Source organism: Oncorhynchus mykiss, chromosome 4 (assembly GCF_057628025.1).
Source record: "Oncorhynchus mykiss isolate SJ-2025 chromosome 4, ASM5762802v1, whole genome shotgun sequence".
In the NCBI taxonomy this organism is placed as follows: domain Eukaryota; kingdom Metazoa; phylum Chordata; class Actinopteri; order Salmoniformes; family Salmonidae; genus Oncorhynchus; species Oncorhynchus mykiss.
This window is the reverse complement of record NC_143025.1, coordinates 13,471,369-13,493,993: the sequence shown is the minus strand read 5'-3', so window position 1 is coordinate 13,493,993 and position 22,625 is coordinate 13,471,369. Positions and strand designations below refer to the sequence as shown.

At 43.0% G+C, this 22,625-nt stretch overlaps 1 protein-coding gene across 1 annotated transcript; it reads left to right on the top strand.

The window, feature by feature from the left end:
- The first annotated feature begins 8,307 nt into the window (after positions 1-8,307).
- On the top strand, positions 8,308-15,296 carry LOC110521321 (ladderlectin-like). Its single transcript, XM_021598803.3, has 6 exons — positions 8,308-8,409; positions 8,829-8,916; positions 9,130-9,245; positions 9,551-9,700; positions 14,767-14,881; positions 15,043-15,296. Exons 2-6 carry the CDS (start codon positions 8,841-8,843, stop codon positions 15,132-15,134), a joined length of 549 nt encoding a protein of 182 aa, XP_021454478.2. The 5' UTR covers positions 8,308-8,409; positions 8,829-8,840; the 3' UTR covers positions 15,135-15,296.
- The last annotated feature ends 7,329 nt before the right edge of the window (positions 15,297-22,625 follow it).

The window sequence follows — 22,625 nt, the reverse complement described above, 5'->3', positions numbered from 1 at the left end:
CTACGGACCCTGTAGATGGGTGCGCCCTCGACAAGGATGGGGGGGGGGGGGAAGACGAGCGGGGGCGCGAAGGACGGGCTTGATGCAGGAGACATGGAAGACCGGGTGGACGCGACGAAGGTATCGCGGAAGAAGAAGTCGAACTGCGACAGGATTAATGACCCGAGAAATACGGAACGGACCAATGAACCGCGGGGTCAACTTGCGAGAAGCCGTCTTAAGGGGAAGGTTCTGAGTGGAGAGCCAAACTCTCTGACCGCGACAATATCTAGGACTCTTAGTTCTACGCTTATTAGCAGCCCTCACAGTCTGCGTCCTATAACGGCAAAGTGCAGACCTGACCCTCTTCCAGGTGCGCTCGCAACGTTGGACAAAAGCCTGAGCGGAGGGGACGCTGGACTCGGCGAACTGAGATGAGAACAGCGGAGGCTGGTACCCGAGGCTACTCTGAAAAGGAGATAGCCCGGTCGCAGACGAAGGAAGCGAGTTGTGGGCGTATTCTGCCCAGGGGAGCTGTTCTGACCAAGACGCAGGGTTACGAAAAGAAAGACTGCGTAAGATGCGACCAATAGTCTGATTGGCACGTTCTGCTTGACCGTTAGACTGGGGGTGAAAGCCGGAAGAGAGACTGACGGAAGCCCCAATCAAACGGCAAAACTCCCTCCAAAATTGAGACGTGAATTGCGGACCTCTGTCCGAAACGACGTCTGACGGAAGGCCATGAATTCTGAAAACATTCTCGATGATGATTTGTGCCGTCTCTTTAGCAGAAGGAAGCTTAGCAAGGGGAATGAAATGAGCCGCCTTAGAGAACCTATCGACAACCGTAAGAATAACAGTCTTCCCCGCTGACGAAGGCAGTCCGGTGACAAAATCTAAGGCGATGTGAGACCACGGTCGAGAGGGAATAGGAAGCGGCCTGAGACGGCCGGCAGGAGGAGAGTTACCGGACTTAGTCTGCGCGCAGACCGAACAAGCAGCCACGAAACGACGCGTGTCATGCTCCCGGGTGGGCCACCAAAAACGCTGGCGAATGGAAGCAAGCGTACCCCGAACGCCAGGGTGGCCGGCTAACTTGGCAGAGTGAGCCCACTGAAGAACGGCCAGACGAGTAGGAACGGGAACGAAAAGAAGGTTCCTAGGACAAGCGCGCGGCGACGGAGTGTGAGTGAGCGCTTGTTTTACCTGCCTCTCAATTCCCCAGACAGTCAACCCGACAACACGCCCCTCAGGGAGAATCCCCTCGGGGTCAGTGGAGGCTACTGAAGAACTGAAGAGACGAGACAAAGCATCAGGCTTGGTGTTCTTAGAGCCCGGACGATAAGAAATCACGAACTCGAAACGAGCGAAAAACAGCGCCCAACGCGCCTGACGCGCATTAAGTCGTTTGGCAGAACGGATGTACTCAAGGTTCCTATGGTCAGTCCAAACGACAAAAGGAACGGTCGCCCCCTCCAACCACTGTCGCCATTCGCCTAGGGCTAACCGGATGGCGAGCAGTTCGCGGTTACCCACATCATAGTTACGTTCCGACGGCGACAGGCGATGAGAAAAATACGCGCATGGGTGGACCTTGTCGTCAGAGAGGGAGCGCTGAGAAAGGATGGCTCCCACGCCCACCTCTGACGCGTCAACCTCGACAACGAACTGTCTAGAGACGTCAGGTGTAACAAGGATAGGAGCGGATGTAAAACGATTCTTGAGGAGATCAAAAGCTCCCTGGGCGGAAACGGACCACTTAAAGCACGTCTTGACAGAAGTAAGGGCTGTGAGAGGAGCTGCCACCTGACCGAAATTACGGATGAAGCGACGATAGAAGTTCGCGAAGCCGAGAAAGCGCTGCAGCTCGACGCGTGACTTAGGGACGGGCCAATCAATGACAGCTTGGACCTTAGCGGGATCCATCTTAATGCCTTCAGCGGAAATAACAGAACCGAGAAATGTGACGGAGGAGGCATGAAAAGTGCACTTCTCAGCCTTCACAAAAAGACAATTCTCTAAAAGGCGCTGGAGGACACGTCGAACGTGCTGAACATGAATCTGGAGTGACGGTGAAAAAATCAGGATATCGTCAAGGTAAACGAAAACAAAGATGTTCAGCATGTCTCTCAGGACATCATTGACTAATGCCTGAAAGACAGCTGGAGCGTTAGCGAGGCCGAAAGGAAGAACCCGGTATTCAAAGTGCCCTAACGGAGTGTTAAACGCCGTCTTCCACTCGTCCCCCTCCCTGATGCGCACGAGATGGTAAGCGTTACGAAGGTCCAACTTAGTGAAAAACCTGGCTCCCTGCAGGATCTCGAAGGCTGAAGACATAAGAGGAAGCGGATAACGATTCTTCACTGTTATGTCATTCAGCCCTCGATAATCTATGCAGGGGCGCAGAGACCCGTCCTTCTTCTTGACAAAAAAAAAACCCCGCTCCGGCGGGAGAGGAGGAGGGGACTATGGTACCGGCGTCAAGAGCTACAGACAAATAATCTTCGAGAGCCTTACGTTCGGGAGCCGACAGAGAGTATAGTCTACCCCGGGGGGGGGGGGGTGGTTCCCGGAAGGAGATCAATACTACAATCATACGACCGGTGTGGAGGAAGAGAGGTGGCCCTGGACCGACTGAACACCGTGCGCAGATCGTGATATTCCTCCGGCACCCCTGTCAAATCACCAGGCTCCTCCTGTGAAGAAGAGACAGAGGAAACAGGAGGGATAGCAGACATTAAACATTTCACATGACAAGAGACGTTCCAGGAGAGGATAGAATTACTAGACCAATTAATGGAAGGATTATGACAAACTAGCCAGGGATGGCCCAAAACAACAGGTGTAAAAGGTGAACGAAAAATTAAAAAAGAAATGGTTTCACTATGATTACCAGAAACAGTGAGGGTTAAAGGTAGCGTCTCACGCTGAATCCTGGGGAGAGGACTACCATCCAGGGCGAACAAGGCCGTGGGCTCCTTTAACTGTCTGAGAGGAATGTCATGTTCCCGAGCCCAGGTCTCGTCCATAAAACAGCCCTCCGCCCCAGAGTCTATTAAGGCACTGCAGGAAGCTGACGAACCGGTCCAGCGTAGATGGACCGACAAGGTAGTGCAGGATCTTGAAGGAGAGACAGGAGTAGTAGCGCTCACCAGTAGCCCTCCGCTTACTGACGAGCTCTGGCCTTTTACTGGACATGAAGTGACAAAATGACCAGCGGAACCGCAATAGAGACAGAGGCGGTTGGTGATTCTCCGTTCCCTCTCCTTAGTCGAGATGCGGATACCTCCCAGCTGCATGGGCTCAGCACCCGAGCCGGCAGAGGAAGATGGTAGTGATGCGGAGAGGGAGGCGACGGAGAGCGCGAGCTCCTTTCCACGAGCTCGGTGACGAAGATCAACCCGTCGCTCAATGCGAATAGCGAGTTCAATCAAGGAATCCACGCTGGAAGGAACCTCCCGGGAGAGAATCTCATCCTTTACCTCTGCGCGGAAACCCTCCAGAAGACGAGCGAGCAAGGCCGGCTCGTTCCAGCCACTGGAGACAGCAAGAGTGCGAAACTCAATAGAGTAGTCTGTTATGGATCGATTGCCTTGACATAGGGCAGACAGGGCCCTGGAAGCCTCCTCCCCAAAAACAGATCGATCAAAAAACCTGTATCATCTCCTCCTTAAAGTCTTGATACTGGTTAGTACACTCAGCCCTTGCCTCCCAGATTGCCGTGCCCCACTCACGAGCCCGTCCAATAAGGAGAGATATGACGTAGGCGACACGAGCAGTGCTCCTGGAGTAAGTGTTGGGCTGGAGAGAAAACACAATATCACACTGGGTGAGGAACGAGCGGCATTCAGTGGGCTCCCCAGAGTAACACGGCGGGTTATTGATTCTGGGCTCCGGAGATTCGAAAGCCCTGGAAGTGGCCGGTGGATCGAGGCGGAGATGGTGAACCTGTTCTGTGAGGTTGGAGACTTGGGTGGCCAGGGTCTCAACGGCATGTCGAGCAGCAGACACTTCCTGCTCGTGTCTGCCTAGCATCGCTCCCTGGATCCCGACGGCTGAGTGGAGAGGATCCGAAGTCGCTGGGTCCATTCTTGGTCGGATTCTTCTGTTACGGTGAGTGAATGAGGACCCAAAAGCGAACTAACTTAAACAGAGCTTCTTTAATAACCAAACATAGGTAGGCTCAGATAGACCGGCAGATTCCGACAGGACAGGACAAGGTTACAGCAAACATGACGATAGTCTGGCTCAGGCATGAAACACAACAAACAAGAATCCGACAAGGACAGGAACAGAAACAGAGAGAGATATAGGGACCTAATCAGAGGGAAAAAGGGAACAGGTGGGAAACGGGGTGAATGGGTAGTTAGAGGAGACAAGGAACAGCTGGGGGAAAGCGGGGGAGAAAAGGTAACCTAACAACGACCAGCAGAGGGAGACAGGGTGAAGGGAAAGGACAGAGACAAGACACAACATGACAGTACATGACAATATGGTCCTAGGGCTCAGGTCCTCCGAGAGAGAGAAAGAAAGAGGGAAAGAGAGAATTAGAGAAAGCACACTTAAATTCACACAGGACACCGAATAGGACAGGAGAAGTACTCCAGATATAACAAACTGACCCTAGCCCCCCGACATATAAACTACTGCAGCAGAAATACTGGAGGCTGAGACAGGAGGGGTCAAACAAATGATAAAGTTAAATCACAATTTTCATAGAGCAAATGCAAAGTGCAAAATGTACCATAACCCTAATTTCATTTGAACCTTTTCTTCAACAATAAGTATAATAAAGAGGTTTGTATGCATGTATTTCTCAGTTTACTACATTTTTGTTAAAACTAAAGTTTAATACACTTTTTAAAGAAGATTTCAAAAGAAATCCCACTGCAAGATTAGGTTTGTTATTTTTTGCTCTTTGTTCAAAGATTTTCACTACGATTATGTAAACAGCTAGCAGTAACACACATATATATATATATTTTGAATGTGAAAACTATTTCTTAGATACAAACTCAATTCACTTATGCAAAAAAGGGAGGCTTGCGCTGCTGGCATACAGGCCGATCAAATACAGTGCTGTGAAAAGGTGTTGGCCCCCTTCCTGATTTCTTTTGCACATTTATCACACTTAAATGTTTCAGATCATCCAACAAATGTTATTACACAAAGATAACCAAGTAAACACAAAATGCAGTTTGTGATCATTTTATTTATTAAGGGAAAAAAGCTTTCCGAACCTTCATGGCCCTAAGTGACAAAGTAATTGCTCCCCCTTGTTAAATCATGAATTTACTGTGGTTAATGGATAGCTGAGTTCAATTTCACTTGCCACACCCAGGCCTGATTACTGCCAGATCTGTTGAATCAAGACATCACTTAATAAATAGAACCTGTCTGACAAAGTGAAATAGGCCAAAAGATCTCAAAAAGCAAGACATCATGCCACGATCCAAAGAAGTTCAGGAACAGATGAGAAACAAAGTAATTGACATCTATCCGTCTGGAAAGGGTTACTAAGCCATTTCTAAAGCTTTGGGACTCCAGCGAACCACGGTGAGAGCCATTATCCACAAATGGAGAAAATTTGGAACAGTGGTGAACCTTCCCAGGAGTGGCCGGCCTATCAAAATTACGCCAAGAGCGCAGCGACGACTCATCCAAGAGGTCACAAAAGAACCCACATCAACATCCAAAGAACTGCAGGCCTCACTTGCCTAAGTTAAGGTCAGTGTTCAGGACTCAACCAACCATAAGAAAGAAACTGGGCAAACCTGGCATCCATGGCAGAGTTCCAAGGCGAAAACCACTGCTGACCAAAAAGAAGATAAAGGCTCGTCTCACTTTTGCCAAAAAACAAATTGATCATCCCCAAGACTTTTGGGAAAATATTCTGTGGACTGACGAGACAAAAGTTGAACTTTTTGGAAGGTGTGCTTCCCGTTACATCTGGCGTAAAAGTAACACAGCATTTCAGAATAAGAACATCATACCAACAGTCAAATATGGTGGTGGTAGTGTGATGGTCTGGGGCTGCTTTGCTGCTTCAGGACCTGGACCACTTGCTGTGATTGGTTGAACCATGAATTCTGCTCTCTACCAAAACATCCTGAAGGAGAATGTCCTGCCATCAGTTCGTTACCTCAAGCAGAAGCGCACTTGGGTTCTGCAGCAGGACAATGATCCAAAACACAAATATTACCTTTGTGTAATATTTTAATTTGTTTGATCTGAAACATTGAAGTGTGACAAATGTGCAAAAGAAAACTAATCAGGAAGGGGCAAATACTTTTTCACAGCACTGTATACTGCTTGGATTCCGATGAAGGTGTTTACATGTACTATTCATTCGAAAGATTCAACAAAAATCCAGGTGTTTTAATCAACTTATGCTTACTTCGATCATGACCTTATGATCATTATGATGCCGATTTTATACATGCAGAGTAAGGCGTTTACATGACTACTGCCATAATCAGTTTAATTTTGATTTATTAGTGTGCATGTAAACATACTCACTTAGAGAAATGTAGATTATTCTATTTAATAAAAAAACAAGGTAACAAACAGAAACAGAAGCCCGTATAGTGCAATGACATGGATAGCATCACAAATCCCTATGGGCCCTGGTCAAAAGTAGCGCGCTATAGCTATATATATATGGTAGGGTTGGTATATAGCCCTATTTGGTAAAAGACCAAGTCCGTATTATGCCAAGAACAGCTCAAATAAGCAAAGAGAAACGACAGTCCATCATTACATTAAGACATGAAGGTCAGTCAATGCAGTCGGAAAAACCATCAAGCTCTATGATGAAAATGGCTCTCATGAGGATCACCACAGGAAAGGAAGACCCAGAGTTACCTCTGCTGCAGAGGATAAGTTCATTAGAGTTGGAATGCAGAGTTAAGAAAAAGCAGCCAACAAGTGCTCAGCATATCTGGGAACTCCTTCAAGACTGTTGGAAAACTTTCCAGATGAAGCTGGTTGAGAGAATGCCAAGAGTGTGCAAAGCTGTCATCAAGGCAAAGGGTGGCTACTTTGAAGAATCATAAGATTTTTTATATATATATTTTGTATTATTATTTTTAGGCCCCTTTTTCTCCCCAATTTCGTAGTATCCAATTGTTAGTAGTTACTGTCTTGTCTCATCGCTACAACTCCCATACGAGCTCGGAAGAGGCGAAGGTCGAGAGCCATGCGTCCTCCGAAACACAACCCAACCAAGCTGCACTGCTTTTTAACACAGCGCGCATCCAACCCTGAAGCCAGCCACACCAATGTGTCAGAGGAAACACTGTACACCTAGCGACCTGGGCAGCGTGTACTGCGCCCGGCCCGCCACAAGAGTTGCTAGTGCGTGACGAGACAAGGATATCCCTGCCGGCCAAAGCCTCCCTAACCCGGATGACGCTAGGCCAATTGTGCGCCGCCCCATGGATCTCCCGGTCGCGGCCGGCTGTGACAGAGCCTGGGCTCGAACCCAGAGTCTCTGGTGGCACAGCTACTACTGAGCCTCCCAGGAGGCCCTATATAAGATTTATTTTGATTTGTTTAGCACTTTTTTGGTTACTACATGATTCCACATGTGTTATTTCATAGTTTTATTGTCTTCACTATTATTATACAATGTAGAAAATAGTAAAAATATAGAAAAACCCTGGAATGAGTAGGTGTGTCCAAACTTTTGACTGGTAGAGTATACAAAAATGATAGGGTGGCATTTGGGACACAGCCCTGGTAAGCCCCTGAGGGGTGAAGTGGCCCATCTCTGATGCAGTGACTTTGGGGTGAATACAGTTAATAATTAGCTAACAGACAGACAGCAGGGTTGGCTGCACATTCAAATTTAAGACATAATTCCAATTTAGCTAAAATTCCAGAGCTAGCTAGCTAGTTATACTGCAAAAAAAGTAAGTCTAACAACACCGCAATGATGACAAAGGTTTTTCTACTAATGATTTGCCTTCTGAATGTCATTGTGTTTCCAAGCCACTAAATGCACTTTAGACTACGTCTTCATCAGCGCCAATTAGGTAGAATTAAGTAAAACCTTCAGTCGTGTACCTGTGCTCAGGAGAATCTTCATAACAAAATAGTGACGCAACGGCAACCCATTAATTTCTTTCAGTTGTTAATTTTTAAATTATAAATACAAATGACTACCTGCAAATTGGATTGAACCCAATCCTGTCAAACAGGTAGCTATCGGACAGGTCCAGCAGGTCTTGAGCTAGACAGACAGAATGCAAGGGGGTTAAAGGATGAGAGAGAGAAAAAGAGGGAGGAGTCTGACTGGACAGGTCTTTAAAAAAGGAGAGTAGGGAGAGGTAGAACTCAACACACAGGCAGGACAGAGAGAGAGAGATACCCAGTGAAGACCTCTGAAGATCTCCGAAGAAGTGAAGCTACAACGGAACATTTTAGAAGGTGAGATTTCAACATCTGTTCATCTAATACTGTATCTGAATGCATGCCAAATGGCACCCTATTCCCTATATAATGCACTACTTTTCACCAGGGCCCATAGAGCACATTTAACCCTGGTTAAAAGTACTGCACTATATATGAAATAGGGTGCCATTTGGGGACATGCACATTCATGTGTGCTTGGCTAATCTCTATGTGGTGGAACAGATGATACTTGGTATTCCTCAGCCCTACATTAGCTGAATCTGCTCTAATGTAATAGTACTGGAATATATCCAATAAGTGGAATGGCTGGGGGTACTCCAAGAGAGGTTAGGGAAATTTACCTACACTCTGAAGTACTCACTGACTTTGACTTGATGGCTTCTCTTTCACTGTCTGTCTTTGTGTGTGTCTCTCGCTCTCTCTTTCTCTCCCAGGAGACTATCACCATGGCGATGTTGACCATTTTTCTGCTTCTCAGCGCTGCCATTGCACTGAGCGAAGCCTTAACTCTGGATGAAGCAAGTAAGAGAGTTCACCTCACACTTTACATCATTATTTGTTATGTTGTAGCAGGGGGAGGGGGGGGGGGTGAGTGTTTGTGTGTGTGGAATGACTGATCTACAAATAATATTGAGTAGTTATTTATGATGCCAGGTGATTTGTAGATCAGTCAGTCTCAACCCACCTTGAAAGTTGGCTGCAATTTCTAACGTACCCTGTGTCTTCTCCTTACAGATGCTATGGTGGCATCTGCAGCAGATAAAAAAAGCCCATGCCCCACAGACTGGTTCCAGTTTAATTCACGCTGCTTCATGTTTGTCCAGACTGCAAGGACATGGCCTGAAGCAGAGGTATAATGCTTACCCTCTACTGTGAATTAAAGAAGTTCAATTGAAATCAACTTGCTTATTTGGTGTGATGTTACCTTAAAGGGGATTTTGCCTTATTTTAACAGGCATCACATGGATGTCCAGTATGTAAAATACTGAACCTCCCCTTTAAGTTATTGTCTAGTTCGACATTTCTAGGCTTTGCAATATTTATTTAATGTGTGGAGGTTTGATTGTGTCCAGAACACACATTCTCACAAAGACTGGACAACTTACTAATACCTACATTATGACATGTCTTTGTCCCTGTCTATGGCTTGCTCTAGCGCCACTGTATGTTCCTTGGAGCAAACCTGGCGTCTGTGCACAGCTCTGAGGAGTCCCAATTTCTACAGGCAGTGGTATTGATCAAGACTGGCGATTTCCCTCTGACCTGGATTGGAGGATATGATGCTGTTCAGGCAAATGTGGAAAAGGTACCCAATTGTCATATTTGAGTAAAAGTTAAAATACCTTAATAGAAAATTACTACAGTAAAAAAGTGAAATGTTTACTCTACCTGAACAGTCCAGCTATAGTATACTCACAGATGAATAGGATTTTTGGTATGCTCATCAATATGTCAAGGGTCACTTGTGAAGTCAGGGCCGTACTCACAAAACGTCTCAGAAAATTAATCCTGTTAAACCTGTTTTAAGACAAAAATAACTCCCAACTTTTGGGGTGATGTTAAGACACTGCTCAGACAAACTGAGCCAGGAGTAAAATCAAGTCACTAAAGTTTATCTCAGCTGGTAATCATGACATTTTGAGGTACGACAAAGGAAAGATAGTGATGATGCTCATTGACGTGTTACAAATTATGGTGAGTAGCCAATCGCAATGAGGCTTCGCCAGCTGTGAACTCTATAGCACCCTTCAGACGACCATGGTAAACATGACATTACATTAAATGTTGCAATGGTAAAACGTTTGATATAATTTTCGCCTGACAGAATCTGTTTGCATACTAAGGATAATATGTTGGGATGCATTTTCTGTTTTGTTTGACCAATTCTGATATTTTAAATAATGTGATAGGCATATTCAGGGTTGGGGAGTAACACATTACATGTAATGGATTGCAAAAAAAACGAATCTGTTACATTCCCAGAACAAAATATAGCAATCGGATTACTGACACTTTAGAAAAACTGGAAGATTACTTCTAGGATTACTTTTCAATTCAGAAAGGATGTTAGAATATTATTTAGTTGTTGACATCTTTCTGTTTTGTCAAAGACATTAAAATCAGCATTTAAAAAAGGTGCAAGTTTAACTTTGTTCACCCTGAGCGAATATGACTTCAAGTCGGAGACCACTATGACACCAAATGTGTTTGATGGATTGCGGGAAAAGAGCAGGAATAGGCTTTTGTAGGCTACAGTCCAAGCTATGTCAAATCAAATCAAATGTATTTATAAAGCCCTTTGTACATCAGCTGATATCTCAAAGTGCTGTACAGAAACCCAGCCTAAAACCCCAAACAGCAAGCAATGCAGGTGTTGAAGCACGGTATCTAGGAAAAACTCCCTAAAAAGGCCAGAACCTAGGAAGAAACCTAGAGAGGAACCAGGCTATGAGGGGTGACCAGTCCTCTTCTGGTTGTGCCAGGTGGAGATTATAACAAAACATGGCCAAGAAGTTCAAATGTTTAAATGTTTACAAATAAATGTTTACAAATAATAATTATCACAGTAGTTGTCGAGCAACAAGTCAGCACCTCAGGAGTAAATGTCAGTTGGCTTTTCATAGCCGATCATTTAGAGTATCTCTACCGCTCCTGCTGTAGAGAGTTGAAAACAGCAGGTCTGGGACAGGTAGCACGTCCGGTGAACAGGTCAGGGTTCCATAGCCGCAGGCAGAACAGTTGAAACTGGAGCAGCAGCACGGCCAGGTGGACTGGGGAAAGCAAGGAGTCATCATGCCAGGTAGTCCTGAGGCATGGTCCTAGGGCTCAGGTCCTCCGAGAGAGAGAAAGAAGAAAGAGAAATAGAGAATTAGAGAGAGCACACTTAAATTCACACAGGGCAATGTCTTCCAAAGGGAGCAACTGCTGTCCGCATTCAAAGATTATCCAACTTGAATAAGTTGTGACAACAGCAGTGGTGTAGCCTATGGGCGATACGGATATCACTTATTATTGATATCTACAGATCTACTTATTATTGACGTGAATCACACAGCTGGTCTCTCATTTAGCTATTTGAGGCATCCACATTTTTTAAGTTGTGGGTGACTGTTCACAAATGTATATGTGTATTTTAACCCAATAATGGTTGAATTGAAGTTCAAGCTGTCTATCAATCATTGTTTTTGTGACTAGTGGACAGCCAGTGAAAAATGCACTCTTGCAACACCTGCACTGCTTGTCTCCATACTGTCAATAACTAGTTTAATTGAATGAGGCCGAGAGCAGGGCTTTTAACTTCTCTAGGATAGGGGGACAGTCACGTCCCACTTGGCCAAAAGCCAGGGAAATGCAGAGCGGCAAATTCAAATAAAATTATATAAAAATCTAATTCTCATTAAATCACACATGTAAGATACTAAACTAAAGCTACAATCGTTGTGAATCCAGCCAACATTTTAAATTTTAAAAAGGCTTTTCGGCGAAAGCGTAAGATGCTATTATCTGATGATAGCACAACAGTAAACAAAGAGAGCATAACATATTTCAACCCTGCAGGCGCTACACAAAAAGCAGAAATAAAATATAAATCATGCCTTACCTTTGATGAGCTTCTTTTGTTGGCACTCCAATATGTCCCATAAACATCACAAATGGTCCTTTTGTTCGATTAATTCCGTCCATTTATATCCAAAATGTCAATTTATTTGGCGCGTTTGATCCAGAAAAAAAGAGCTTCCAATTTGCGCAAAGCCACTACAAAATATCTCAAAAGTTACCTGTAAACTTTGCCAAAACATTTCAAAATACTTTTGTAATACAATTTGAGGTATTTTAAACCTTAATAATCGATCAAATTGAAGACGGGTCCATCTGTTTTCAATACAGGACAAGAGGAAACTAAAGCTACATTTCTAGTCTTGCCCAACTCTCAACAGCGTTACACTTATTCAAGATGGCCGTACTTCTTCATTTCACAAAGGAATAACCTCAGCCATTTTCCAACGACTGGTGACATCCAGTGGAAGAGGTAGGAACTGCAAACAAGTGCCTCAGAAATATAGTTCCCCAATGAAAACTCACTGAATAGACAGTGACCTAAAAAAAAACGAATTTATGAATGGTTAGTCCTCGGGGTATTGCCTGCTACATAAGTTCTGTTATACTCACAGACATGATTCAAACAGTTTTAGAAACGTCAGAGTGTTTTCTATCCAAATCTACTAATAATATGCATATCTTATATTCTTGGCATGAGTAGCAGGAAGTTGAAATTGGGCACACTATTTATCCAAAAGTGAAAATGCTGCCCCCTATTTTAATACCTCAATCTAATTTCTGATGATGATATATATATATATATATATATATATATATATACATCAATATGTTTAACGGACACATGCTCAAACCCATGCTCTTTTGATAGACTTAAATAGTTGCAAATTATGAAGATATCAAAGTGTAACCAACAAAAAAGTCAACAGTAGGCCTATAGCAAATGGAGCAAATGGCATTCATTTTTCACATACAAATACAATTTTTTTGGTAGGCTAGTGCCCAGGGCATGCCATTCCGAAAGCAGCATTTATTTTTCAACTCAAAGCAATGATCGCAATCAGTCCTTAGTTTTTAAGTTATGCTCAGGTTAAACAAGGGGTATTCTATGAATTGGAATGACTGGAAATCTGCCAGACTTTGTTCTTTGTTTCATGTAAAGATGTAGTCTAATCATATTGTTATCTGTAGTATAAGCCTACATAAACAACACAAGTAAAATTAAACATTTATGTCTATGTCAACTCTAACATTCATTTATCCTGCAAAAAATGTAGTTCAATTGGTAATATTAATTTATCTTGTTCTAACGCCTCTTGAGCTATCATATTACATTACTGAGTTTGGGTAATCCAAAAGTTACATTACTGATTACAATTTTGAACAGGTAACTAACTAGTAATTGTAACTGAATTACATTTAGAAAGTAACCTACAGTACTTAACCCTGGGCATATGGCACTGAATCATACAGTATAATGGTTGTTAAAGGCAGAATTTTGATAAAATTACTGTTATATTCACACAGTGGTTACTTCCATTTAACAATGCTAAATGGTTTTTCTAACAGTAGGCATCAAGTTACTTTCCGAAATGTTGCATAAATGCTTGAAAGGGCTATTATTTTGACCGAACACCATTAAAGTTTACATAGCCCTTAAATGCTTTCAATTACCCAATTCTATAAGCATGTCCAATTTAGGCATTATTTTAACAACATGATATTCCGCTTGAAAAAACATGGTTATTGAAATAATCAGAAACAATATGTGATTATTTATTAGCCTAGTGGTTAGAAGTATTTAGGCATATCGTGTGAATAAGGCCTCATGATTATTTATTAGCCTAGTGGTTAGATGTATTAGACATATCATGTGAATAAGGCCTCATGTGAAATCATTGTCTTAAGTGCAAGATATAATGTTGCATGTAGGTCTAGATTATTTATGGGTTGATCATATAAAAATATCAAAACATTATGTTAACAACTCCAAAGAAATGTCCTGTCTGTGGTGGAGGAAGCACTGACTCACTGCCTTTTTCTATTATCAAAACACCTGCTGGTAACTCGTAACTGGTTAGGACTGATGAGACTCATATAACCCATAAGACTAGGAGTAAAATCTCTCTATTCTCAGTCCTTACAATCAGTTTTCTACTCTGAGGTCCTAGGTTTGGAAGATCTTATAGATGCCCACTGCAGTATCAACTGACACAGTGGGTTATAGTGGAATAGCATAGTAGGCTAGAGAGAGTACTATAGCATCATAAGTCATACATTGTTTTAATATTTCAAAATCTGTGGCAGTGATTACAGTTTAGAATGTCGAAGCCTGCGTTACACCATTCAAATGAATGGGTTTAGAACACGCTTTATATGAGCAAAAAGATAGCAAAAAGCTATTTTGCAGCAATCTAAGGTGAGTCAGTCTGTACATCAGCCTGTACATGTCAATGTGGGTTTAATGTTTGTAGCATTAACATTTCAGGAGCAGTAGATAATCAAAATACGTCCCATTGAAGCCTATGGTTATAGTTCAAAAAGTATAAATCTCAAAAACAACAAATAAATTACTGCAAACAACAAACACTCTTTTTCCCTTCAGACATCATTGCATGTGTGATAGAAGGGCACATGATGTACCACCATTTTTTAACATGCTGCTCAACGCTCAACTTGGCAACAAAATCAATAACAATGTTGGTGTGGCGGTCAGTGGTGCTGTTTCCCCCTACTGCGGATTCCATCTTTAAACGGTTGTTTTCTAGTTATATGTGATTTCTTTGATACTGAGACCTCAGTTCTTCCCCACAGGACAGGCTATGGTTCTGGAGTGACGGATCTAAATTTGATCACCAGAACTGGGCGAAAGACGAGCCCAATAACTATTACGGTGCCAGAGAGCCATGTGTTCAGATGAACTTTGGAGGTACAGTAAGCCCACTATCATTCACTGATCCATTCATCAAATTAAACGTTATTCATAGTAAGTATAACAAATAAATCTCACACACACACTTTAATTTTAATTTTTGTGTTTATATGTGAATTTATTTGAGAGGTCATTTCTATTCTGTGTTTCCTCTTAAGGTAAAGATGCCTGGAATGATGAATTATGTGGAAGGAGATATCCCTCTGTGTGCTCCATGAGGACCTGTTCAATCCATCAAACTATCAACTGAAACCAAACATTCTACTGCGTAGTGTCAGCAACCTAACTGAACAATGTTTATGGTAAAATCAAATACTTTATGAAGATTATTTGTTGCTGTAAAATGAAAGTTTAGTTACTTGTTGCAGACAATGTTGATGTGGTTTGTTGTCAATAAAACAGGTGTACACATTATTTTCTCTCAGGAGTCATTATTAAACATGAATGATAGTTCCATAATTGTCAAATCCTTTGAAGTGTTTCGTTAAGATAGTCTAAGATCTGAGAGTCTGTTCAGCGGTCATTTCAACTCTTTGAAATTCTTTCAATTATTCTTAGAGAATATCATTTATAATTGATTCTCTTGTATAACCAAAAAGGTTGTATTACTCCACAAACAACATGAATGTAAACAAACAATGTATATTGCTTTAAAATAAGTCAAACATTATCATGTGGTTGTCATAGACCGTTAGAGCGCTGTCTATGAATTTGAGAGGTGTTACGTTTCCCTACACCATCCATTCTCTCTGTACCAAGTAACGGGTCAGCCGTTTGACTGTTCTTAGAATCACAGAATGTAGCTTTTTGTTTCCAAACTCTCACTGGGTATAGACATGTGTGAGTACAAGATGTGCTTGTTATAGCCAAATATATTAGAGTTGTATGGAATGGTGTGATTGTCACAGTGTGACATGTTTATTCCCTCTGTTAACAGCTATGTAGTATAATTACATCCACATGATCATGGTAATCAACACATTTAGTTTTGTTATTTGCTACTTTGTACTTGCTAAATGCTGAATGAGTGAGAATGTGAATACGATATAGTATACTATAATATTATAGCCTAGGACATCATGTTACATTACATTGGTAAACACAAAAACTGTTTCCAGTAACAAGTTGATGAGAAGACCGGTCAATAGTTATGTTGGGCAGCTGTACTTCAAACAACATCTGCCAGTTGAATATAGACAGAGTGGGACAGTAAGTTTCGTTCTGGATTTTCTCCTCAAAATGTAGGATTATTTCTTTATTATGTACAAAACTTCACAATGTAATTTTACATTAACATAATTATTGAAAGATTATTAATGAGATCCTATGTACGCTATATATTGTCATCAATAATGATGAAAGCCTATGTATAATTGTAGGCTTTATGGGACGTGAACACTCATCAAATGACACTTGAAGTTAAGTCTACTAACCCATGTTTATGACAGACAGGAGACAGTACAGGCAGACAGTCTCAGGCAGGATGACATCACAATGGCTACTAGAACTCACCTGCAGCTCACCTCTGCTACAATCACACCTCCAGGGGGCCCACATTGATTTTATTAGTCTCTCTCACTCAGATATCATATTAACATGGCAAAATGTGTAAAATTGCAGGAAATGTTCTTTAAAACTGCAAACATTTCTTTCCACCCTATGGCAAAATGTGTACAATTGCAGGAAATGTGTTATTAAATTGGAAAATCTTATCTTCTCCCCATGGCAAACTGCTTGGAATTACCACAAACTTTCTTTAAACCTGCAACATTTTCCTGTTGTCATTTTAAGTTCCTATGAAACTGCTACATTTCTGACCAAGTGCATCAATCTGTCAGTCCCCGCGCTACATTATTACATGTTTGATCCATGTACAAATAGGCACAAGGGAATACGTCTGTAAGGTATAACTTTCCCTTAATCATAATCTAGTTACCAATTCATGATTAATTAGTCCAACACATTAATTAAAATGTATATGTTTTAATCAAAGAATAATTCCACAACACAAACTACTAAAAAATCTCTGCACCACATGTACAGTTGAAGTCGGAAGTTTTACACACACTTAGGTTGGCGTCATTAAAACTCGTTTTTCAACCACTCCACATATTTCTTGTTAACAAACTATAGTTTCGGCAGTCATTTTTCCAGGATAGCACACATGACATCACTACCTTAACCTCAGCTTTGTAGGAGTTCGTTTTTTGTCATTTTAGCAGATGTTCTTATCTAGAGGAATTAGGGTTAATTGCTTTTCTCAATGGCACATCAACAGATTGTTTACCAACACTCTTAAATGCTAGGCTACCTGCCAGGTCCTTCAATGTGCAAAAGAAAACTGGCCAAATTAATTTCCCAAAAGCAATCTGGTACATACATTTGTGTTAAGTAATAATTTGTTAATTCATTCTCAAAGGGTATATGCTAACAAGACTTGTGGATAGATGCTCATACACATGCTCTGCTATGACCCTTTTTAGCCAGTCTCAAAAGCTAAACATTTTCCAAAAGCATTTGAGAGAGAGAGAGATCCGTGTTTGAAAAACTAGGGCTATATTGAGACACCAGTATTTAGTCGGTGGTAACTTGTGGAATAGACACCGGCTGGAATGCGGATTTAACCAATCAGCATTCAGGATTAGACCCACCCATTGTATAACATTATATAATATCACATTGTAGCCTATCATAGCACATACTTTATGTCAAATCAGAGAGAAGGTTTTATTGCATCATCAAACTTCCTTCAAACACCAAATATCACCAGCCTGGGTCTATGAGGATCTATGCACTCAAAAACATATTTGGGTTAAAATCAACCCAATTTGTGTTATTTGGTAACCCAGCGCTGGGTTATAATTGGACAGAACATGCTTATTTTTACCCAGCCAGTTGGGTTTAGTGAATAACCCTAAATGTTGTGTTGTTGGGTTAAAACATGGGTTAATTTAAGCAGCTGGGTCTTGTTAAATGTAATCCAAAGGTTATTTTCAGGCGGTGTGGTTTTTTAGCCTTTCCGGTAGTACCATCTTAAGTTGGTACACTGCAAATGTCAATGTTCACTAAATATGTTAGCACATTACATATTCTAACATGATATTAATAAAATGTGTATTTACATATTGTATTAAAGTGGTATTTATCCCAATGTTGGGATTTGCATACTAGTAGGCTCTAAGGAACTCATGTGTAAGATACATATGTGTAAGATACAGATGTGTAAGCCTTATTAAAGCTACAAAACTGTCAGTGTTCAACCTTAAACAGTGATAACACTACAACATAACAGATGATCCTGTTAGCAATTTATTTTCTTCTTCAATAACACAAACTCCAAAGCAAATCAGGGGGAGAAAAATAGGTTTATTCAGAGAGGACAAATCAAGATGTTATGCTGGGAGTCAGATGTTCAGTCTCCCCTGTCCTCATCTTTTCCCCACTGAACAAAGGAACAGGATGCCATTTTTAACCCCCCACCCTAGCCTGGGGTTGACCAATCAGAAGTATTTGCAGGACAACTTGGCCAATGACCAAATAACAAGTATACAACTCCAGACTGAATGTACAGACCAATAAAAATGTTGCCCACGTAGCACACATCACTCTGAGTTCGGGAGTGACATTCCACAGATTCTGAACAGATGTTGAACTGAAACCCAACTCCTATTTACCATTTTTTGTCCTCTCAAACTCTCAAACTCTGTGTTGTGTATTTATCTTCAAAATATTCTTACAATGCAGAATGACTTTTTCTCTCATGGGTGGCCAAAAGTTACTATCTGAAAGCCAAGCTCCTACTAAGCTACACATCCAGTCAACTGATCTGACCCTCTGAGTCATAGCTCAATAATCCAGCATCAACAACTAAGCATCAACAACGCAACCACGTCACCCAATGCCTGCAACCCAGCAGTTGGGTCATCCAGACAACCCAGCATTGTTTTTAGTCTAGGCAGCCAGATTACAGATGCCAGATCATTTTGATGATCTATGAAAATGAGGCGAGTATGATATATTTACAAAATAGCAGTCATAACCATTAGCATTAAAAAGTAGCCCTTTTTAATATGAAACTTCTAATGGGATGCAAACAATTCCGATTGTCTGCAGGCAATTCTTTCTTGTGAATGATATTCTATTAATTGCATTTACAAGCCTACAAGTGAACATGTCAAAATAGCATACACTCCACATGGATCTAAAATGTCTGTGAAAATGTCAATTTACAACTAAAAGTATTTAGTCAGCCACCAATTGTGCAAGTTCTCCCACTTAAAAAGATGAGAGAGAACTGTAATTTTCATCATAGGTAAACTTCAACTATGACAGACAAAATGAGAAAAAAAAATCCATAAAATCACATTGTAGGATTTTTATATGAATTTATTTGCAAATTATGGTGGAAAATAAGTATTTGGTCACCTACAAACAAGCAAGATTGCTGGCTCTCACAGACCTGTAACTTCTTATTTAAGAGGCTCCTCTGTCCTGGACACCAGAAACAACATTGTAGACCTGCACCAGGCTGGGAAGACTGAATCTGCAATAGGTAAGGAGCTTGGTTTGAAGAAATCAACTGTGGGAGCAATTATTAAGAAATGGAAGACATACAAAACCACTAATAATCTCCCTCAGTCTGGGGCTCCACGCAAGATCTCCCCCCGTGGGGTCAAAATGATCACAAGAACGGTGAGCAAAAATCCCAGAACCACACGGGGGTACCTAGTGAATGACCTGCAGAGAGCTGGGACCAAAGTAACAAAGTCTACCATCAGTAACACACTACGCCGCCAGGGACTCAAATCCTGCAGTGCCAGACGTGTCCCCCTGCTTAAGCCAATACATGTCCAGGCCCGTCTGAAGTTTGCTAGAGAGCATTTGGATGATCCAGAAGAAGATTGGGAGAATGGAGGACAAAGAATGCTGAGTTGCATCCAAAGAACACCATACCTACTGTGAAGCATGGGGGTGGATACATCATGCTTTGGGGCTGTTTTCTGCAAAGGGACCATGACGACTGATCCGTGTAAAGGAAAGAATGAATGGGGCCATGTATCGTGAGATTTTGAGTGAAAACCTCCTTCAAGGGCATTGAAGATGAAACGTGGCTTGGTGTTTCAGCATGACAATGATCCCAAACACACCGCCCGGGCAACAAAGGAGTGGCTTCGTAAGAAGCATTTCAAGGTCCTGGAGTGGCCTAGCCAGTCTCCAGATCTCAACCCCATAGAAAATCTTTGGAGGGAGTTGAAAGTCTGTGTTGCCCAGCAACAGCCCCAAAACATCACTGCTCTAGAGGAGATCTGCATGGAGGAATGGGCCAAAATACCAGCAACAGTGTGAAAACCTTGTGAAGACTTACAGAAAACGTTTGACCTCTGTCATTGCCAACAAAGGGTATACAACAAAGTATTGAGATAAACTTTTGTTATTGACCAAATACTTATTTTCAACCATAATTTGCAAATAAATTCATTAAAAATCCTACAATGTGATTTTCTGGATTTTTTTTCTTCTCATTTTGTCTGTCATAGTTGAAGTGTCATGTACTGTCATGTTGTGTCTTGTCTCTGTCCTTTCCCTTCACCCTGTCTCCCTCTGCTGGTCGTTGTTAGGTTACCTTTTCTCCCCCGCTTTCCCCCAGCTGTTCCTTGTCTCCTCTGACTACCCATTCACCCCGTTTCCCACCTGTTCCCTTTTTCCCTCTGATTAGGTCCCTATATCTCTCTCTGTTTCTGTTCCTGTCCTTGTCGGATTCTTGTTTGTTGTGTTTCATGCCTGAGCCAGACTATCGTCATGTTTGCTGTAACCTTGTCCTGTCCTGTCGGAATCTGCCGGTCTATCTGAGCCTACCTATGTTTGGTTATTAAAGAAGCTCTGTTTAAGTTAGTTCGCTTTTGGGTCCTCATTCACTCACCATAACAGAAGAATCCGACCAAGAATGGACCCAGCGACTTCGGATCCTCTCCACTCAGCCGTCGGGATCCAGGGAGCGATGCTAGGCAGACACGAGCAGGAAGTGTCTGCTGCTCGACATGCCGTTGAGACCCTGGCCACCCAAGTCTCCAACCTCACAGAACAGGTTCACCATCTCCGCCTCGATCCACCGGCCACTTCCAGGGCTTTCGAATCTCCGGAGCCCAGAATCAATAACCCGCCGTGTTACTCTGGGGAGCCCACTGAATGCCGCTCGTTCCTCACCCAGTGTGATATTGTGTTTTCTCTCCAGCCCAACACTTACTCCAGGAGCACTGCTCGTGTCGCCTACGTCATATCTCTCCTTATTGGACGGGCTCGTGAGTGGGGCACGGCAATCTGGGAGGCAAGGGCTGAGTGTACTAACCAGTATCAGGACTTTAAGGAGGAGATGATACGGGTTTTTGATCGATCTGTTTTGGGGGAGGAGGCTTCCAGGGCCCTGTCTTCCCTATGTCAAGGCAATCGATCCATAACAGACTACTCTATTGAGTTTCGCACTCTTGCTGTCTCCAGTGGCTGGAACGAGCCGGCCTTGCTCGCTCGTCTTCTGGAGGGTTTCCGCGCAGAGGTAAAGGATGAGATTCTCTCCCGGGAGGTTCCTTCCAGCGTGGATTCCTTGATTGAACTCGCTATTCGCATTGAGCGACGGGTTGATCTTCGTCACCGAGCTCGTGGAAAGGAGCTCGCGCTCTCCGTCGCCTCCCTCTCCGCATCACTACCATCTTCCTCTGCCGGCTCGGGTGCTGAGCCCATGCAGCTGGGAGGTATCCGCATCTCGACTAAGGAGAGGGAACGGAGAATCACCAACCGCCTCTGTCTCTATTGCGGTTCCGCTGGTCATTTTGTCACTTCATGTCCAGTAAAAGGCCAGAGCTCGTCAGTAAGCGGAGGGCTACTGGTGAGCGCTACTACTCCTGTCTCTCCTTCAAGATCCTGCACTACCTTGTCGGTCCATCTACGCTGGACCGGTTCGTCAGCTTCCTGCAGTGCCTTAATAGACTCTGGGGCGGAGGGCTGTTTTATGGACGAGACCTGGGCTCGGGAACATGACATTCCTCTCAGACAGTTAAAGGAGCCCACGGCCTTGTTCGCCCTGGATGGTAGTCCTCTCCCCAGGATTCAGCGTGAGACGCTACCTTTAACCCTCACTGTTTCTGGTAATCATAGTGAAACCATTTCTTTTTTAATTTTTCGTTCACCTTTTACACCTGTTGTTTTGGGCCATCCCTGGCTAGTTTGTCATAATCCTTCCATTAATTGGTCTAGTAATTCTATCCTCTCCTGGAACGTCTCTTGTCATGTGAAATGTTTAATGTCTGCTATCCCTCCTGTTTCCTCTGTCTCTTCTTCACAGGAGGAGCCTGGTGATTTGACAGGGGTGCCGGAGGAATATCACGATCTGCGCACGGTGTTCAGTCGGTCCAGGGCCACCTCTCTTCCTCCACACCGGTCGTATGATTGTAGTATTGATCTCCTTCCGGGAACCACCCCCCCCCCCGGGGTAGACTATACTCTCTGTCGGCTCCCGAACGTAAGGCTCTCGAAGATTATTTGTCTGTAGCTCTTGACGCCGGTACCATAGTCCCCTCCTCCTCTCCCGCCGGAGCGGGGTTTTTTTTTGTCAAGAAGAAGGACGGGTCTCTGCGCCCCTGCATAGATTATCGAGGGCTGAATGACATAACAGTGAAGAATCGTTATCCGCTTCCTCTTATGTCTTCAGCCTTCGAGATCCTGCAGGGAGCCAGGTTTTTCACTAAGT